Source organism: Penicillium cinerascens (genome assembly GCF_028974065.1).
Source record: "Penicillium cinerascens strain IBT 15544 chromosome Unknown contig_1_segment0_segment0, whole genome shotgun sequence".
NCBI lineage: Eukaryota > Fungi > Ascomycota > Eurotiomycetes > Eurotiales > Aspergillaceae > Penicillium > Penicillium cinerascens.
Window position 1 is genome coordinate 2,632,919 of NW_026695287.1, and position 19,718 is coordinate 2,652,636.

The 19,718-nt window shown below is 51.9% G+C and overlaps 6 protein-coding genes across 6 annotated transcripts; 2 read left to right on the forward strand and 4 right to left on the reverse strand.

Annotated features, from left to right (window-relative positions):
- Window positions 1-204: 204 nt before the first annotated feature.
- Window positions 205-834, forward strand: N7498_002539 (uncharacterized protein; the record flags this gene model as incomplete). Its single annotated transcript, XM_058449601.1, has 2 exons — window positions 205-327; window positions 649-834. 2 exons carry the CDS (start codon window positions 205-207, stop codon window positions 832-834), a joined length of 309 nt encoding a protein of 102 aa, XP_058311945.1.
- Window positions 835-1,663: 829 nt separating this feature from the next.
- On the reverse strand, window positions 1,664-6,239 carry N7498_002540 (uncharacterized protein; the record flags this gene model as incomplete). The annotated part of the gene is made up of 5 exons (XM_058449602.1): window positions 1,664-2,289; window positions 2,343-2,993; window positions 3,045-5,801; window positions 5,862-6,147; window positions 6,198-6,239. 5 exons carry the CDS (start codon window positions 6,237-6,239, stop codon window positions 1,664-1,666), a joined length of 4,362 nt encoding a protein of 1,453 aa, XP_058311946.1.
- Window positions 6,240-6,560: 321 nt separating this feature from the next.
- On the forward strand, window positions 6,561-8,784 carry N7498_002541 (WD repeat NOL10/ENP2 family protein; the record flags this gene model as incomplete). The annotated part of the gene is made up of 2 exons (XM_058449603.1): window positions 6,561-6,789; window positions 6,845-8,784. The coding sequence occupies exons 1-2, from the start codon at window positions 6,573-6,575 to the stop codon at window positions 8,782-8,784; spliced, it is 2,157 nt and encodes a 718-aa protein (XP_058311947.1). The 5' UTR covers window positions 6,561-6,572.
- Window positions 8,785-9,645: 861 nt separating this feature from the next.
- Window positions 9,646-12,724, reverse strand: N7498_002542 (uncharacterized protein; the record flags this gene model as incomplete). Its single annotated transcript, XM_058449604.1, has 3 exons — window positions 9,646-12,249; window positions 12,318-12,416; window positions 12,485-12,724. The coding sequence occupies 3 exons, from the start codon at window positions 12,722-12,724 to the stop codon at window positions 9,646-9,648; spliced, it is 2,943 nt and encodes a 980-aa protein (XP_058311948.1).
- A 1,180-nt stretch (window positions 12,725-13,904) lies between these two features.
- On the reverse strand, window positions 13,905-15,320 carry N7498_002543 (uncharacterized protein; the record flags this gene model as incomplete). The annotated part of the gene is made up of 1 exon (XM_058449605.1): window positions 13,905-15,320. The coding sequence occupies one exon, from the start codon at window positions 15,318-15,320 to the stop codon at window positions 13,905-13,907; it is 1,416 nt and encodes a 471-aa protein (XP_058311949.1).
- Window positions 15,321-16,701: 1,381 nt separating this feature from the next.
- On the reverse strand, window positions 16,702-17,820 carry N7498_002544 (uncharacterized protein; the record flags this gene model as incomplete). The annotated part of the gene is made up of 2 exons (XM_058449606.1): window positions 16,702-17,172; window positions 17,275-17,820. The coding sequence occupies 2 exons, from the start codon at window positions 17,818-17,820 to the stop codon at window positions 16,702-16,704; spliced, it is 1,017 nt and encodes a 338-aa protein (XP_058311950.1).
- Window positions 17,821-19,718: the final 1,898 nt, after the last annotated feature.

The window sequence follows — 19,718 nt, forward strand, 5'->3', positions numbered from 1 at the left end:
AAAGGGGCAATCGAGAGAACAAATGCCAATAAAAGGCCCATAGCATCTTTTAAACTCCTGCTACCCCTATATGGTGATCTTGATCTTATGAATACACCTGGGCAGGTTCATTGATCAGATGATCCCCTCGACCTTGAATATGATTCCTATCGCTATTGTTTCAAGTTGATCCATAGATAATTTCTACGCATCTGCCTGATCATAATGACAGATCTATTGGTCGGTACCAGTGTCTGGAATGGAAGTCGAGCTGCGAATGGGGTTAGCGCCCGCCAACTTGCATCCCCAGCCACCGATCGCAAAAAGCACATGGCTGGGACGGACGCGGTTTGTTTAAAATCCCCCGTCCGCATTCCAAGTGGTGCAGTTCTTGGTTTGATTTTTTAAAAATCACAAGAAAAGCGAAGTCGAGCCGAAGTGAATTGCGCTGAGCATACTGCGCTGTATACTTGCGGAGTATACGATCGAGCCCCCAGTGCCAACGCAACACCAGGCCAGGCCTTACCGCCGTCGCTCGGACTTCTTTTCAAGTTTTCTTCATTCCTACCTCACGGAATCACGACCTGCACCATTCATCCAAAGACGTCGATCGCCTCTATACCTCTAGCTCCCATTCTTACCACGAGCTGATCGTCAAACCCTACCCAGCCACCAAGACCCAACGGGGGCCCCTCCACCAAGATGGTCCAACGCAACATTACCATCGCGATCATCATCATCGTGCTCTTCATCATCCTCGCAATTGTAGGATTTGCCATCTACGCTGTCCAGAACCACGTTTCATTCTTCTCAAAGAAGAAGGAAATCGATGAAGAGAGCGCCGACGGAGGGTGACCTACGTTGACCAGCGACTTTGCTGCCATCCTCGTTACCGTGCTATGCGACTACACCTACTACATATTCTTGAGAAACCGACGAGAAAAAGAAACACGATACCCTTTAGCATGTTCTGCTACCTTGATGAGCCCGATACGATTGCCTTGATGCCGAGACCCCGCGCTTTTTTTGTACAACTTTGAGCATGTTTGCTACATATTTTTTTGGACCTTGAGATGGAGTTGGTTGAACATTATTATTCTTTCTCGGCTGTACTTTTCGACGATGATTTTCTGATGGACATGGCCTGCTTATAACATATGATATATGATTGATGCGATGAATTCAATTTGCATGCTCATTCGGATGGGCATTTCTACTTACTGGTTGGCACAAACTCTCCGGAACTTCGTAATTTGGAGGTTTATTCGTAAAAAGAAATGAAAATTTCCAAAAAAAATAACGGCGGACGGCATTGCCTATGTAAGCGGATATATAACGATCTCGAGAGATCGAGAGCTCAAATGCTTCGAAGGTTCAACGGTTCAACTCGAGAGCCGTGGGCCAGGCGTATAATAAGTTCAAATATATCAAATCAAATCGAAAAATTATGGCAAGAGAAATAATAATGCTTGTTGATAAGCGTCCACGGGTAGCAATAATCAGTTGAACAGGGCTGAAAATGCAAAGATATATGCCACTCGCTTCCACGAAAAACCAAATCCATGCCGCCGGTGGTATCGCCCACTCGCCCGAATAACACATACAATGCACCAAACCCAGCATGAGCCTTGTTCAAAACAACACAAAACGCCTTGATATAAACCAGAGAAGATTCGCTACACCCTCAGAAAACATAGCTCAAAAGTTCCTGAGCTCTTAAAGCCGTTGCAATATGCCAAGGTAGCGTGTTGTTTTGCACGCCGCGCATTCCCCTCGCTCGCGCAAGGGATGATAGATCGCGGTACATGCACAGAGTTTCCTTCAGAGTATTCTCATGAGATGAAGATGGCCGCTGGGAGTAAATGAGGTTGACGGTCATGGCAAAGACCCCGTCGCCGTCTGTAGTGCCTTTGCGGCGAAGGAGGTGCCCGCTTGCCAGCGCGGGGCGGAATTCGGTAACGTGTGGAGAGCTGTTCAAGCGATGCGAGAGGATAACCGCCCATGACTCGTCGCTGATGTCGGCGAGGACGACATCTGAGTCGGGTTCGAGGGAGGGTTCGGTTGGAGTGGGAGCGTTGTAGATGGCGCTGGGAGTTGGCGCGTTGCCAGATTGCTCGGGAGAGGCAATGCTGACACTTGGGTTGGGGGTTGAGACGGGGGTAGATGAGAAATGAGAATTAAGGACGGCTGTTGTCATGGACGTAGTGGGTGCTTCGAGAATCAGGTCCGGGGTGGTGTTGACAGTGATGATGACCAACTCCAATGACCCTGGTCGCATCTTGTTTAGGTGCTCGGCCAAAGTGCTCCATCCTATGGAAAGTTAGACATGTAATTTAGAAATTCGAGCAGTCTCGAAAACTTACCATCAACATCATCTTGGTCCATTGGTTCGGTGTTCACCAGCACAACCTTCCACCGGGCCTGGAATTTGTCCATGATGTGTTTTGTCGTTGCCCAGATTTCATTGCGTACTTCAGCAACTGTCCTGGCGGCACCTTTGCTTCGATACCGGAGGCAATAGGACATGGTTGTTTGAATAGATCCAGTTCCATCAGACCATGCCACCGACATCCAGCGTTGGTCCGCGCTTTTAGAGCACGCGACATGGAGGCTGCGACCATCTTGCAATGGTGATCCCTTCTCAGATGCAAGCCGGAAGTGGAGAGCCTTCGGAAGCGGGTCGGTGAGGAGTATTGCGGGCGCACAGAGCACAGGGCTCAAGTCAGCTTCTTTTGGTCGGCATCGGCCGTACACCTCAAGAGCAAGATTCAAGTAATCTGTTTGAGTCGGAACAACCATTGACTCGCTTGACGTCATGAAATCCATTGGGATGATTTGCAAAGTAACGTCGTTGACCTGCCGGGACTCTCGGAGGTCGGCATTGGCCACCAATTGTTGGAATAGGTACCAAAAAGCCACGCAAATGTCCGCTAAAGCTGCGGCGTGGGGGAATGGATTAACGATATAAACGACACAATTCTCTGTGCTGGGCGAAGACTGTGACAAATCGGCTCCTGAATATGGGTAAGATGATGCCATACAAACATACGACAGAAAAAACATACCTAATTCTTCACATAGCCTTTTCAAAGCCTGCATCATAGACGCGTAGCTGGATTCGGTGCCCCACGCCCTTAGTCCTTCCTCGAATGCCATTGATTTGTCGCCTCTGGCATGGCTACCGAAGTTACAACTCTGATATGTAAGACCGAAACGACTTAAGAAAGAATCGGCAGCCTTTGCTGCAGTATCGGGATGAATGCAGTAAGCCGAGATATCTTTCGGTCCACGGGCAGGCTCAAGACCGAACGTCTCCCAAAAGGAAATAGCGGGCGGAAGGGCCTCCAGATATTCTTTCCCCCGGCGAACTCGAAGATGTGGAGCTGCAACCTTTGAGATGGGGCTTCGTCCCAAGTCCTTGGACGACTGCTGCGTCGAATCCGCAACCAGTTCATCATGCAGAGATGCGTATCCTTTGAGATCTAGTTTGCTCATATCACCCAGAAAGCTTGTATCTTCCAAACACATTCGCAAGCCCAGAATGTCACTTTCAAGACCAAACAGACCGACATTTCCACCCAGCAAATGGTCCAGAGATGATTGTGTGATTTGATCAACCAAGAGTTGCGCAATTGGCATTTGATCTTCGCGACGAAGAAGAACGGGTAGTTGCTGGATTTGCAACGCAGAGAAATAACCAGTTAGACTCCAGTCGGAGAAGTTCGCAAGAAAGTTCCCCAGAAATGTTGAATTTTCAGCTTTAGATCCTAAGTTCCCTTCGGGCACACCTGATGATTTGGCAGGCGATGCAGCTGATTGGATATCAGAGTCGGAGAGAACGCGTTTCCTCTTCAAGGTTGGAAGAGCCAGTGGGGTCGGGGCATGTTGTGGCAGCTCATTGCTGTATTCGCTACTGTCACTGCTCGAGGCCGATGAGGATCGCGAACGGTCCTCCAGGGCCAATGGCGACGCATTGGTACCGTTTGACTTTGTGTGGCTCACTGAAAGTCGACCGCGATGAGGAATACCAACGGTGGGGATGGTGTTGGGATTTTGGTCCGAGTTGTCTGGTTTGGCACTAGTAGAGAACCAAAACTTGCCAGCTGACCCATACTTCCGATCCCAATCTCCGATCTTCTTTTCGAATGCAATGGGGTGATAGTGTCCCTGAGGAAGATGGGGCTCCTTGGGCTGCTCCATGGAGTTTGTCCGAGATCCAGAGAATAGAATTTTCTTGATCTCCACTGGACTCAATGGTGGACTGATGGGTTGGCTTTTGGGGGCTGGCGAGGAAGGGCCCGATCCAGCAGATGTCATTGGTACATCCACGGGCTCGGATTCGTTGTTTTGCACCGCTTCGGGAGCATGTTCCTCTTCGGGGTGTTGGACAGGGTCGACTTTTTTTAGCAGATCCGTGGTTGGTTCTGCATTGCCATCCACTTCCTCCTCTCCAGGACCGGTTGATTCTAAGGGTTCCGGGGGAGTTTCCTCCAGCGAACCCATAGTAGCCTCACCACCCATACCCTCGAGATCTGGGTCATCAAAAAAGCTGAAATCGGCGTCCGTTATTCCTTTGGATCCAAAATCTTTCTCATTCATCTCCCCAAAAAGATCATCGTCATCGCTTGCATCATATTTACCAGTGCCAATAGGGGCATTGGATGTGGATTCGGCATTAGAAGTGTTCTTATCGTGAGGCGCAGCTGGCGATAAAAAGTCGACATCATCGGGGAAAGCATCGGAGGGGTTCGTGTGGTTCATTCCCATCGCAGCAGCGCCGTCAGGTGGGGTTGGATAGACGAGATTTGTGGCTTGCAAGTCGGGATATTGGGCCATTCGGGAGAGGCTTTCAAAGATTTCCCCATTGTCAACTCTAGGTGATGACATTTCATGGTCTTTACTTTGAGGCTCCTCTAGTATGGGTATGGTTTGAGTGTGATGATTGAGATTGAGAGAGCCGGCTTCTGAAGACCACTGTCCAACAAATTCGAGAGGGTCATCCAGGGAATCCCGAAGCAAAGAAGATTGGATCGGTTGACCGCATCTTCGGAAGCAAAACCTCGCGGGCCAAAGCATGCGCTTGAGAGGAAGCGGAGATTGGGATTCCTCATTTTGACGCCATGCTTCCCCAGCCAGCCTTGCAAAGAAGGGCTCCCAAACCTCAACTTCGACCCAAGGTTCCTCATCGACGGACTCGATACGTAATCCAAAGTTTGTTAGCCACTGAACAACATCCAGCTTCCACTGTCGTCGTTTTGTCGCCGTATCCTCGGGATTCGAGTACCCTGGCGATGGAACCGTTGGAGATTCAAGATTCGCCGTGACAAGTCTCGCAACGGCCCCATTGGGACACAGCCAGAGATCAGACCCTGGCTGCACTCTTAGAACATCTGAAATATCATCAAGTGGGCTGCATAATCGGGCGATCCCCTCCTGAGATATCGTTTGCGGAGCGATTGTGAAAGTCCCAGACGCATTTAATTGAACATTCAGAGTTGTCAAATAGGACTTTGAAAGCACGCTTTCGCTTTCAATTCGAGGGCTCTCATAGCCGAGCTGCTCCACAGGAGTGAATAGTGTACGAGACCCAAGGGGGAGTGCACCATAGCGTCGGACTAGATGAATGCTGACCGCCCCAGTGACAGCCGATATAAGGGACGCATATATCGCCGCCGAGCCACTATAGCCGTCAGGCCGTCGAGAAGATGGTTGGCCTTGTTGTGGTCTCTGTGATCCGGAAGATTGAGGCCCGCTATGATCCTGAGACTCTGATGAAAGACCTCTTATCAAGTTCTGGGATGTGATGTTGCCAGACGCGGAGACTACGCCAGGGATTAGCAAAGAAAACGGGCAATATCAGTTTCCACGAATTTTATACATACCTCTGAGGCTTGTCGTATCAACGAGTATCTTCGTCGTTGCTGAGTCCCCTTCCTTCACGTACAGAGATCTCAAACTTTCGAAGTTCGGGGTTGAGGAAAACACCCATAGCCCGAGGCGCCTTGGGCATGACGCTAAACAGTTCAGACTGCGCAACCGGGCTTCCAAGTTTTTCAAACGACCAAGATGCCTCAAGATCGTGTAGCCATTGGCTGGGCCCTCTACCGCTGGGTTGGTAATGCTGGGCTCTTCGGTGTAGATTCTCCAGTAGATCGTGGAGAAGCCATCCTAGGATGATTGATCAGTTCGCGTCCCGGATCGTATACGCGCGTACTTACAACCAGATGTACGTTAGTCGGGGCACCTCCGGGAAAGTCCATGTTTTACCAGTTACGGACAGGCCCGGGAGCAATCACAAATAGAGGGTTGACGAAGCTGATTCGGGGAGTCATTTCCAGGAGGATGATTCCACATGACCACACGCGCACGGCAAGCACAGACCCATCAGCCACGAGTCATCGAAGCACAGAATGTAAGCATTGCAATGGGAAGCCAAACAAGTGAGCAAATCGCGAGTCCGGGGGAAGTTCGAGGGACGCTCGGGCCAATCACCGGGATCCGCACCGGGCCTGTCACGTGGTCCCTATCGTCTCTATCTTTTTTTTTTTTCTTTCGTTATCGCAGCTTCTCGACTTGCATACACAACCGGCACCATGAAGCTGTCCAACCAGTCTGAGGTGCCCGTTTACACCATATCGGGCTCTAACACTGCCCGCCCATTACCCGAATGGCTTGCCAGACGGAGGAAGCGCAGCTTGAAAGACGATCCTGAGTATGCAAATCGCGTCGAGTTGCTGCAGGACTTTGAGTTTGAGGAAGCCAGTCAATGTGTTCGAGCCAGTGAGGATGGCGAATGGGTTATGAGTACAGGTGGGATTCCCTGATCATGTTGCTGTCGATGCGCAACTAACCTGGTGGCTACTAGGAACATACAAGCCGCAAATTCACACCCACTACCTTCCACAACTTTCTCTGTCTTGGGCCCGCCATACTGTCGCCCTTAACACCACCTTCCTCCTTCTCTCATCCGATTACTCCAAGTCTCTTCACCTCCAGTCCGACCGCTCCCTCGAGTTCCACACTCCGCAAGGATGCCATTACACCACTCGGCTGCCGCGATACGGCCGTGACCTGGTGTATGACCGCCAGTCGACCGAGGCGCTGGTCCCCTCAGTCGGTGTCAACCAGGATGGCATGGGAGAAGTATTCAGATTGAATCTCGAGCTTGGAAGGTATATGCGCAGCTTCGAGGTGGATGTTGGTGGTGACGATTTTACATCTGCGGGAGGCGGCACTCTGCAAGGCGGTATTCACACCGGCTCGGTCAACACGGGTGCTATCGCGGAGGAGAGTCATAATTTGTTGGCATTCGGTACCTCGGCCGGTACGGTGGAGCTGTGGGATCCCAGAGCCAAGGGCCGAGCGGGCGTCTTGCTCCCACCTACACAAGCCGGACCGGACGAGAGGCGAAACGAAATCACTGCGTTGGAGTTCAATCGTTCTGGTTTGACACTTGGTACCGGCTCGTCGAACGGCCTGATCCATCTCTACGATCTCCGGTCTCCAGTTCCTCTTCTGAAGAAGGATCAGGGATACGGTTTCCCCATCCACACCCTCAAGTTCCTGCAGCCTTCGTCCGCGACACGCGAAGCGACCATGGATCCTAAGATCATGTCTGCTGATAAGCGTATCATCAAGCTCTGGGATCCTCGCGACGGTAGCCCATGGACATCTGTCGAACCTGCCGTCGATATCAACTCGGTCGCCTGGTGCAAGGATAGTGGAATGCTCCTGACCGCCAACGAAGGCCGCCAGCAGCACTCGTTCTTTATCCCTCAACTTGGACCTGCGCCAAAGTGGTGCTCGTTCTTGGACAATCTGGTGGAGGAAATGGCCGAGGATCCCAACGACCCGAATGCATTCACCAGCGCTCAGGCTGGTGCTGTTTACGACAACTACAAGTTCTTGACTATTCCTCAGCTCCGCACCTTGAACCTGGAGCACCTTATTGGCCGCACCAACCTCTTGCGACCATATATGCATGGTTACTTCGTTGCGCAGCGCTTGTACGAGGAGGCTAGATTGATTACCAACCCGTACATCTGGGAAGAGGAGCGTGCCAAGCGTGTTAAGGAGAAGATTGACAAGGAACGTGAGAGCCGCATCCGTGGCAAGAAGAAGGCCGCCGTCAAGGTCAACAAGAGGCTGGCCGAGAAGTTGATGAACGCCGAGGAGAAGAATGAGCGCCGCAGAGCCAAGCGTGTTCTGGAGCGTGGTGGTGACGAGGAGATGGTCGAGGCCCCTGCCGTTACCGAGCCTAAGGAGAAGGGCGTTCTGGGTGACAGCCGTTTCAAGGCACTGTTCGAGGACCAGGACTACGCCGTCGACGAGAAGTCCTTCGAATTCCAGCTTCTCAACCCCAGCACTGTGCCCGAGTCTTCCTCAAGGAAGGAGCGTGGTTTGACAGCCGTTGAGCAAGAGGCCGTGGACGATGTTCCTGGATCCAGCGACGATGATTCGGGATCGGACAACGAACCCCAGGCCCCGAGACCCGTGAGAGAGAAGGCCTCGAACAAGATCTCTTCCTCCGACTACAAGCGTACGAAACGAGCCCCACCTCGCATGCAGGTCTCTTCCTCGACACGCACCAACTCCGCCCGCGATCGTTCATTCGGCTCGCGCGCCCAGAACATGAAGACGAAGCAGAGGACTTCAAGACAGAGTGGCCCCGTTGGCGAGAGAGAGGTTAGCTTCATGCCCGCCGGAAAGTCAAAGCGCAGCGAGCCCGAGGTTCGCTATGACAAGACCGACTTCAAGTCCAAGGAGCGCCGTAGCGCTTCCGGCAACACATTCCGCAGGATGTGAGGTCCAAGCTCCTCTCAGGCCTCATCATAGGCCATGTCACTTGAACCACCTTTGCCCAGTCGAGTGAAACTCTGTTGGTTCGTCGCATGTGCGAGCCAGACCAGACGCTTCGCGTTCCTGCGCCCTTCCATTAAGATGTCATGCGCAGTCTTTCGCCCACCCTGTGGCCGGGCTCGGCACCTGCATTATCAAACTTGAATCTAGGTGAATTTTGGAAGATTACCTTCATACTTGCCCGACCGCCGGGTGGATGTATATTCAGTATGGACACGTTGCATGACAGGATTGTTTTCAGCATAGAGCCCTTAATTGTTAGATACCTTGAACCGGAATTGGATAAAAGTCTTTGAATTTCACCTAGCCATCCCACGTACGATCTTTATAAGCAATTGAAAATTGGAAAACGTAGTATTAATTCTTCTCTACGATCCGAACTAGTTGAACTCCACGTCTTATCCCAAATAGCGCAAGGAAAAAGAAGATCACACGATCCAACAATCGCAAGGACATCCCATGACAGGCAAGATGCCTAAAGTCAACGGTATGCGCAGCAAGGAATAGTGCGCAGGAAAGCATCAATTCGGATCAATCATGCACGATTGCATAGAAAGTAGCTTGAAACACGAAACAGAAATTAGACCAAATGACAAGATCAACCCCATTCTATGCACAAAGGTCGAACCAAATCGATTATTCAGTCTATGGGAGCAGCAACCAACCATGAAGAAAGAGAGCCTTTTGAAAAGGGAAAAAAATCATAAAGTGAGACCAAGCTAAGATGAAAGAGAAAGAAAGAAAGAGAAATGGGTATTTGAAATTGCGCCAGGAAAATGGGAAAATGGGAAAACATCGAAGGGTCACTCAAGACCAGGCGTGGAAGCCAGGGAGCCCAGCTCCGCGGCGACTGCTGCCACGTCGTGAAGCACCAGCAGAGTCACTGCCACCGTGGTTGCCTCTGTTCTCCTCCAAGCTCCGCCGGGATGCACCGAAATCACTCATGGCGAACAGCAGGGGCTCGTCATCTTCCACCTGAGACGGCGGGGCGCGACTGGTGCTGAGCCGGTGGCCCGATCCGCGCCGAATCTCCAGAGTGGAGTTTCCGCTGTTGCTGCCACTGGCGTTGCCGCTAGCATTGCCGTCGCGGTCAGCATCGCGCTCCACGAGATGGGGCGGGATCGTGGCACCCCGGGCGAGACTGCTGGACGCAGAACTGAGGGATTGAGGGCCGCCTGAGAAACCGCGGCCGCGCGAGCTAGCGAATCGGGGCTGGTAGACGTTCGCAGTAAACGACGTAGACGTTGCTACCGGGCCAGCTCCTCGAGTCGAGGTAGCATCGCGGTAGGGACCGGTGCTGCTTGTGGCGGTAGTAGGAGCATCCACGGAGGGTGACTGTTGCCCAGACTGGTTTTCGGGGGCAAACCCAGTCTCCTGCTGCGTCTCGATGGGCAGAGGAAGCGGTGGCCCCACGCTCATACTGCGCATACCAAAGGGGAAAATCTCGTCGTCATCGCTAACCGTCTGCCGCCTGTGCTGGGCGGCAGAGCTTGAGCGGCGGTAACTGGGATCGAAGACCCGCGGAGAAGTTGGTATGTCGATGGCAGCAACAGCAGAAGCGTGCTGGGTGGTTTCGAGGCTGGGATGCTCATCGAGCGTCGAATCGTGCCCGATGTTCGCATGCCGGCGGCGTTCACGTTCCGTGACGATATCATCAGCAACGCTGTTGGAGCTCAGGCGGGAACGGATGGCTGGCGTATGCGGCGTGTGCGGTGAAATTGGCTTTCCAGGTGAAGAGGCCGTAGAGATAGAGGTGCCAGCAACCATAGGTGGGACACCCGACAGCTGCTTGCTGGAGGGGGTAGAAGAGCGGTGTATATGCATAGAGGATGTCATAGAGTCCGAGAGAGCAGCATGGGACTCACGCATGCCTCGGAAGCGAGCCAAGGCAGCTCCAGGAGCAGTGGCGTTGCGAGCACTTTGCTCAAGAGAGGGAGTGCCAGTGGAACGATTCATCAAGTCCTTGCTAGTGTCGAGCATCTTCAAGAAATCGGAGATATTTTCATCGTCTGCGTGCATCGACTCTGCGCTTGTACCAGTGGCTTCTGCAAGAAGGCCAGAGCCAGGTTGGGCGTTGGATGATGCGGCACTGGCTTTCCCACTCGAGTTGTCGTCTTCCATCCTGGCGGTACCTCCTGAAGACGGCCGTCCTCGTCGGTGGCTGAAAGAACTACTATAGCGTGATAGAGGAGCAGGTTTGGGTGATGCGGAAGTTGAGGAAGGTATGGCGTGTTCGGATGCAAGAACAGCAGGTCGACGAGCAGCAGCCGCAACTGAAGGAGGAGGCATAAACTTCGAGTCGGCAGATGTTCCTGTAGATAGACGGGCAGACGTGGTACGAGGAGATGCGCCTAGGGGTGTGTCGACGAGAGCAGGTGAAGCAGAGAGAGGGGGTGCTTTGAAGGCTTGAAATGAGACAGAGGAACGACGAGCGAAATTGGAACCAATTTCACCTGCAAGTTGAGCAGTACGTCCTATGGGAGCAATTTTCGCAGCGGGCATCAACTTCTTAGGTGAATCTGATGGAGATGATGACCCGACACTTGCATCACGCGCAGCTCGCAACGCAGAGATAGGACTGGCACCAGTAGCTGGCCCAACCTGGTGGAAGGTTGATAGACTTCCGTATGCACGCGAACAATCTGGATTCTCAACCGTCCTTCTTCCCACAGGCACCGACCCAACTTCAGGCCCCGGACGACTAACTTCCTCCGACGGCAGTGAGGGACGGAAGATAGCGTCGTCGGCGCCCATGAAACGCGAGCTCAACAACGCTTCTGAGTCGTCCACACGGAAGTCGCAATTCGTTCGATATGTGACCGATACCGAGAATGGCCCAGCAGGAGATTCAGTAACGCCGAAGCTGTACGTATCCACCACCTTCTCATTCCCCTCATACAACGGAGTCGTCAAGTGATCCCGCGAAGCATCACGGCGCATGGTGCTCCCATCTATCACACGGTACCTGAGCTGCAAGGCAGGACTCCGGCGCAAATTCGTGTTGCGCTTGGAGAACTTCCACGCAGGCAAGAACTTGGAATACGTGAATAAGGAGCGGAAAAGGACGATGCTTTTCTTATACACAGTCGGCAAGATGGAGCTCAAGTCGGCCGGCAACCCGCTGGATGACTCGCCCAACTCGATTCTCCATCGCTCCAAAATGATATCATCAGAACCCGACTGGCGTGGCTGGGACACAGAGACGCCCCTCGAAGCCGCGAGCGACTCTAGAACATCCCATCGCTTGCCATTGTCGTCCAAAATCACCAAGCTCTGGTTATTCGTCAGGCCCTTACCGTCTAAGAAGGTTTCGATAATGAGGGGTGGCGGTCGCTTTTCTGTGGCGTTACATGCCCTCCAGATCAAAAGCTGATCCCGGATCGCATCCGTATCTTCTAATTCGACGTTGAACTGGACCGACAGGACCGACGTTAGCACTTCATCCTCAGAGTGGGGTATCGAGATGGGGCGGGACCGACCCAACGATTGATTCTCGGGCTATCCGAGCCCTTGTTGAAGCTCGCCGGCAGCTCAACACGTGAATGCAAAATGATCAAAGCCGCTTTCGTGTGATAGTTCTGCAAGAAACAAAGCGAGCAGTCAGTACGTGATTCTCTGGCCGATGGCGAGCCCGCCGTAACCTTACCGATATGATCTGGTTCAACTTGGTTATGGCCTCTTTCCTTTGTGCAGCCTCCCTAGTCTGCTCAGCAGCTTCTGCTCCAGCGTCGATGCCTAAACCTCGTGCGGGATTTGTCCTTATGTCGGTGGAAGGCGAGGGCGGGACGGAGTCGTGCTCTCTTGGATCGTCCCGAGCAGCGGACGGATTAGAGGGAAGCCTGGTTGCCGCCGAAGGCATCGCAGGAGACCGGGGATGCTGATGCATGGTGCAGGTCTATCAGAGCATGATTAGCATCGAGTTGGACGACTCCGAGGCAAAAGTGCTCACTCCGACAAACGGCCCCGGGGGGCGAGTGCTATCAGCTCGGGAATTCTGTTATCAGGAGTGCAGGGCGGCGGTGGATCTGGTGCAGCCGGCCATGCTAACAAAAGGGAAGAGGAAAGATCAAGATCGAAATGAAAAGGTGGCAAAGGTTGTTAGGTGCCGATGGATCAACGAAACAATTGGAAGAACGACGAGCGCATCGTTTGTAACGACGCAGATGTCGGTCTGGGACCTTCGGAGCCTAGGAGCTTCTCCGCATCAACGACGACGGGGGAATCCAGTCGTCTCGGGGGTTCACAGCGTGTTCACGTTGTGGAACCTATGGGATAAAGGAAGCCATGATGTGCCAAAGTATATGGGGGATGGAAGGGGGGAAGACGTGGAGAAAGGAGAGGAGAACACGGTCTGTGACGCACACCTGGTGACTCGATAGGTCTCGAGGAGCGGAAGTCAGCCTGGCGCCACCACAGCTGATCTATGATACTCACGATCCTAGGATTCCTTTATTTTGGCTCTTATTGTATCTCACTAATTCTAGGACGGAAAAAAAAAAAACAAAAGCAAAGCTCCATGCAGCTCGTTCACGGTCGCAACGGCACGGGTACTTATACATGGACCTCCGAAAGTCCAAGCTGGGGGAGAGAGATAAGAGCAGCCGATCACGGAAGTCAACCAGGTGATCGACGTCTCCAGGCTCCACGGAAAGCGCCAATCTCTTGATGTTTCAGCCATCTTCGATGGTTTGGATTTGGATTTGGATCGTATGGTTGCCTGTGGGGTCTTTGTATATCGTGACAAGGTATCCGGGGTTCCTCAGAGTCAGGAGAAGTACCCAAATGTACCCGGGCAGATAGCTACGGTCGGACGCCCGGGCGTACTCGGCAGACCCGCGCGCAGAGCCGCGGACAAATGACGCAAGCAATCACGAAATAGGACTCGTAGTTTATTTGAGAATGACCGGCATCAGCTGCCAGTCCTAAGAGTGAGAATGTGCAATCATGTCAATTATGTCAAATAATATCACGACCGTGGCGTCCGTCTCTTCATCAGATCTCATCATTACCAGTTCATAGATCTCGGCTCTCGTAGATCATTCAAGGTGCGACCCAAGGTTACATCTTTACCAAGTAATCGAATCATAGAGAACTTCGAGGTCCTGCAGAACGTTGTCGTCCTCCGCTCCAAGTTTAAGCACGACGTCGATCAGCTTCGCCACAATAGGCTCCAGCTCCACGCCAAGTGCGATCGGATTCAGGATACTTTTAAGTTCCGTGTTCCTCGAGCACCCGCTCTGCGTCGTACCCGCAAAGGCAGATTTAACAAATTCAATAGCATCTGGTAGCGCGACGACTTCGGTTGTTGCGTGACCGCCATTGGCGAATGTGGTGAACTTCACACTGGCGCCGTAATTGCACCACGCGTTGACCAGGGTCACTACATCCGCGTAGGGAATGATTTCGTCTTGGCTGGCATGGTAGACAAACACCGGTGCAGTGGGGGTTTCCGCCTCGTTCGCGCCCATGGTATTTTGTATCATCACGGAGTGAACTGTCGGGTTGTAAAGCAGTCCATCGCCTAAGGTCTGGAAACTCGTGGAGAACACCGACTGTCCAGCGAAGCTGACCAGGTCGTCCACTGCGCAATGCGTTTTAGCATAGTCTATCTTTGATTGGCCTGCCGATGTCAAGATCGAATTGAGGAGAGTGTTCAGCTCTGCACCATAGGCGCTGGGAGAGGACAATCCAGCGACCGCATCAGGGATGAACCCGCTGAACAGAGTACCGTCAATGTTGAGCAAAGTGCCGGTCAGATTAGCGGGAGTGCCGCCCTGCACCCAGCCCTTGATGGCTAATTCAGGAGCGTAGCTGGGCTGCAGAGAAGCTGTCCATCCTGTCGCGAGAGCGCCGCCAGAGTAACCTATGCCAACGATCATGGGGTTGCTACTGAGACCCAGCGATTCGAAATTAGCCACGGCGCGCATGCCGTCCAGTGTTCCCATTCCTGCTAGATGACCCGCGCTAAAGGCCGCATCAGGGCCTTCGTAGTCGGGCGAGGCAACAATATAGCCTTCGAGCAGGTAGGCCTGCATAATCAGCTCCTCGGCGGATGTAATGAGATCGGTCTGAGCAGCAGACCGCTGGTAAGTATAGCTAGGGTCGCACATGGTTGCCGAGCTGTCGTAGGCCGTTTGGAACGAGATAAATCGATCCGTCATTGCGTTGCTAGGCTTGAAAATTGTGGTCACCGTGGCAATGGCGGAGCCATTGATGGCAGTAGTCCGATATAGCAGCTGGTAGGAATCCACTGGATCTGGGAGTAGACCCAGGAAGGAAACACTGATGCTTCGCTGCCTCAGGATGGTCCCTGGTTCCTCCGACTCGAAGCCAGCAGGGGTTTGATAAAATGGATCATCAGCTGGAGTCAAAGGAGCGCCTCTAGCATAGATACTAGAGGGCAGGGCAGATGTCACTGCCAACATGAGGCCCATAAAGGCCATGATGATGCGGCCCATTGAAGCACCGGTGGTGGAAATCATGGTTGGCTGTATAAATTGAGGGCTGGGGCTTCAGTCGGAGCACATCTGGGGACAATGTCAAAAACATCGGAGGGAAACGATATAAATATTCACTGTCATATCCTGTGAATGTGATTATCGATCTCCTACCGAGGCAGCCTTGGATCCTATTTTTCGAGCACTGATCAACCCACCCCTAAACAGCATTCCTGTATTTTCATCCCCTGGATCCACTCGGGCAAAGCAACAACATGATACAGGATCCATCGCCATCCGACGTGAGGAATTTCGAGAATCGCATATCGAGCAACTGCGATATATCTCTAGGAAATTTTTCTCAATATCCAGAAGGATTCTTGTGCCTGAACCGTTGGGCTTGTCGTGGGGAAAGCCCGAAGTTGGCCCGGTGAAGGATCTGCGCCAACCCCGCACTGCGAGGGCCCGCCTGGAGCTGCGAACCACGCGATCCGCAGAGTAACATCCATACTACCGAGCCCGGGATACGAAAACAGAAAGGTCTGTGATAGGGCTGTGCATTTGAGTTAGCGCCGAATATGCCGGGTACTATGGACCTTGACTGGTGGAGGTTTTGCGCATGGATGTCTGCTCGGACGATGCCGTAATCGGATCTTTCTCCTCCTACCCCATGATTGATATTAGTGCCATTTTGCACTTTATTCGAACTCAACTGCGTTGTATGCATTCTGCAGGACCTTCTTTACAGGGGGGTTAACATGTGAGAAAGCACACAGAGGGTTGGTAAACATCCAAATCGGGAAATACTCGGAGTAAAGTGGTGGTTGGTGAAGCGGAGAAAAAAGCATAAAAGGAAAGTGCCCCGTTTTTGAAACATGTCCAGGTGACTGAGAACAGGACGGGGGGATGAACTCTCCGCTCACCGCAAGCGAGGATCGACCTAATTTGTCATTCGCTTCCGTCACGTTATATCAGCTCTCCATGGAAGTGGTGTCTTGAATGGCTCGGACGGGGAGGCAAAGACCAAGACTAGCCGCTCATCAGCCCACTGATAGTGACTGAAACTATGTACTTTGACTTGATTATGTTTCTAGTTATAAATCTGAGCCTGCAGCCCCGGTATTATATCAAAATACTTGGATTTGCGTCGCTGTTACTGTCTGCCATACCTTCACCCACTGCTCACAAGTGCTGATCTAGCTCGGTAAAAATGTTCCTTGTCAGCCCAAATCCATTAGGTAGCGCACTAGTTTGGGTAGGATCAAGGACCACGTTCGTTATTGGACCTTGAAGAAACGTCAGCACAATGCTATGACGTTGTGGCTTCCCTCGCTAAGACTTGCTGCGGAGAAATAAGGTACGCCCAGAGGGTCCACATGGGCTTGGCCAGCTGGAGGCACATGCACACGATAAATGCAGGATTTGATCAAGCCGCCCGTGAGAGCAGAGTGCTGCCTGTTGATTGTGATCCTCCCGTCCACGCCCGGACCCACTTCCACTCTCCTTTGGAGTTCAGAACCTGAAGGGCAGCTACTGGTCTTCCCGAAAGCAGAGTTACATTGCCCAGGTCAATATCACCCGGCTGCATATCTCGCTGCCTTGCTTGTTCCCATCGGGGATGTGAGCTGCGTAGTCCATGTAGCGCAGTGGTGATCCTCGCCCTCAACGTCGTATCGGTGGTCGTTGACCACTTGGACCTCAACTGAAATCTCGAGGAGAATGGTGAGGGGCCGGGGGTGTTTCTCTGCCGCTGCAGTGTAGCATTTCGACAATGTTCAGTGTCGGTGACGGGACAGGATCCAAGTTGTTGATGCCAGCAGACCCCGCTAAACTGCTCGATATCCACAATGTGGTCGGAAAGGATAGGAAGTGGTGGGTCATGGTAGAAGCCGTCAAACTAGTATTTGTTGTATACCTGCATATAATCCCTGATTCTCTTTCAAAGGCTGCTCGCTAGTCAGGTTCTGGACACGATTGGGTAGACCTTATCATTTCTTACGTGGAATGGCCGGGTGTTGGTATCCATTATACTCGCCATTGAAAGGTCGTTCGCATTGTGATACGTGAGTTTGATGGTATCCTCCTGTCTGAGAAGTGGGTAAGAATCACGCACTGTCCAAGTGTTCAGGTTGCGCACGGCGACAACTACTAGGGACGAATTTGAACCGTCGGGCATAGTGGGCTTAACAACAAAAACAGGCGCGCCAAAAGGTGTGGCTTGGTTCGACCACATCATTCTGCTTTGGTTGTGTAGCTTGTCGAGTTGCTCGTCCATTGCTTGACGATCTGGATTTGACAGCGGGTGTATTTTTGGCGACCACTTTCTTGTCTTGCCAATCATCCTTGAGGGAATACGCATGAGGTCTCTTGCATCAGCGCAACCTTCTTTCTCGGCGAACACGTCGGCTAAGTCTGTGATCACTTCAAGCAGAACGGTCTGGTTGTTTTCTGTTTCGGCATACGCCATAATACTTTCGGGAGTGACAGTGGTGTGCTTGTCCGCGAGCGTTGTCGCTGCTCTTCCGCTTTTCAACCGGCAGGGCATTGTCGACCCAGAGCAAACTGGCTTGAAGTTCTTGACGTAGAAGAACCCTACCGAAGTGTAGGTGGACGACAAAACTCCATGAAAGAATTTTCGATTCTATAGACCAGAATTTTTAATAGCATGCTCTAGCTGTTTCACCAGAGCCTCTCTATTACCCGGTTGCTCGTATTGACTCACGTCGAGAGTGGTCAGCTCAGCCCCAGCCCACTAGCTCAAACCCTCAAGACTACATGCTCGGGGAAAATAGATTACCTAGAGCTTGCCTCGGTAACAGGAAATTGCTCGTCTCTATCAAGAATCGTTTGAGACACGTTGGTACTTGGTAGCTTCTAGTAGCACAACGGGATTGTTGCTGGCTCGTCGCGAGGGTTTCATATATTCGAGAGTGGCATTGCCTTAGCCAAGGAGAGAACATGCAAAGCATAAACCCGTCGACCAGGAAAGTTCGGGCTCGATGTTCTCAAACGATCCTTGAAGAGGTGGCATATTTGGGTGTTTATGACATGCTATGCGGGAGTTTTATTGCCTTGGAGGAATTTTCGATTTTTTATCATTTTCCTTCACAGCTGCATGATCATCTTTTCCTACCCGTTCGTGCATATAACCTCGAGAACCTATGGGTCAAGGGGCAGTGATATTCTGGGACACAAATCAATCAACTTCCGGCAATAATCAATGCAATCACAATTGTCGCTTCTGCGGCCTGCCTCTTTTTCACTCTCTCCATGGGCATTTGGAATATATCTACGGGGCTAAAGTATCTTGCCTGTGTTCTCATTTGGTGATCACTTTATTCAATATATTCAATACATTCAATATAAATAATTTTACACACTGACATTTGATTAGGTTTTCGGCATGGTACTTGTTTGGATTCTCCGGTTGTTGAGTCGTATCTTGTACTCAACCGTCAACACGATCGTCAAAGATGACGTGGCAGAGCGGGTGCTCATTATGGTATGGCTGTTAAATCCTCTCTTTGAGCCACTATGCCTTTCAACGAGATCATGGAAACAAGAAATTATAGATCGTGGCTGACCAGCTAAATAAAATAGCCCTTTAAGTATAAGACCGGGACCCAAATCTGAGCGCCTGGCAGCCGGAAAATTATACAATCTAATAGCCCCTCAGTCTGGTGTTCTCTATTGGTTGGTTTGTCGAGAAAAATAAAATGACCAATTACCAATGTGGTTGAGCGTTGTTGGGTAGTGTCTATTCTGACAATACATACGGCATGTCAAATAATCTACATAGAGAGACTGGGGTAACAGGGTTCTCTCTGTTCCTCTCTCTAGATAGCCTATGGAGATGAGGCCTGATATGTCTTTTGTCGTGGTCTTCAAGACATGTTTTTGCATATCTTTCAAAAATGGTCTTGAGCGATGGCGCATCTCGGCTGCCATCGTATATATACTCCGCGGGGCAAAGGAGAGAGGCCGAGTATACGGTCAACATGCAGTGCGGGGGAGGGGAAGATGAAGATCGAGGCATGTCACGCAGCACCTGCAAACGGCGAGGCACACGTCCTACCCTATCGCTTCCCCACGGGCTCCTGCGAGGCTCTCAGGGCGACGGATGATCCGCGCCTCTCGTCGGGGAACATGGAGGGACGTGCGTCATATCATTGGTCAGGGCGACGGGGGTCCCACGTTGCACGATGACGGAAGAGTCTAAAGACACCGACATCTGCTGAGTACACAAGTCTCATCGCGTTCACCTCTCTGCCTCCGCTCATTCCAACCCGAGTCCTTCCGCGAAACCCCGTCCGATCTTACCAGATAAGCACAGCGCATCGCCCCCTCGCGCGAACCGCCTCTGTCGAAAACCCACAATTGAATTTGTCACTACCGCGCGTTGCTGGAAGTCCCGTGAAATTGCATTGACCCAGGACGCGTCGA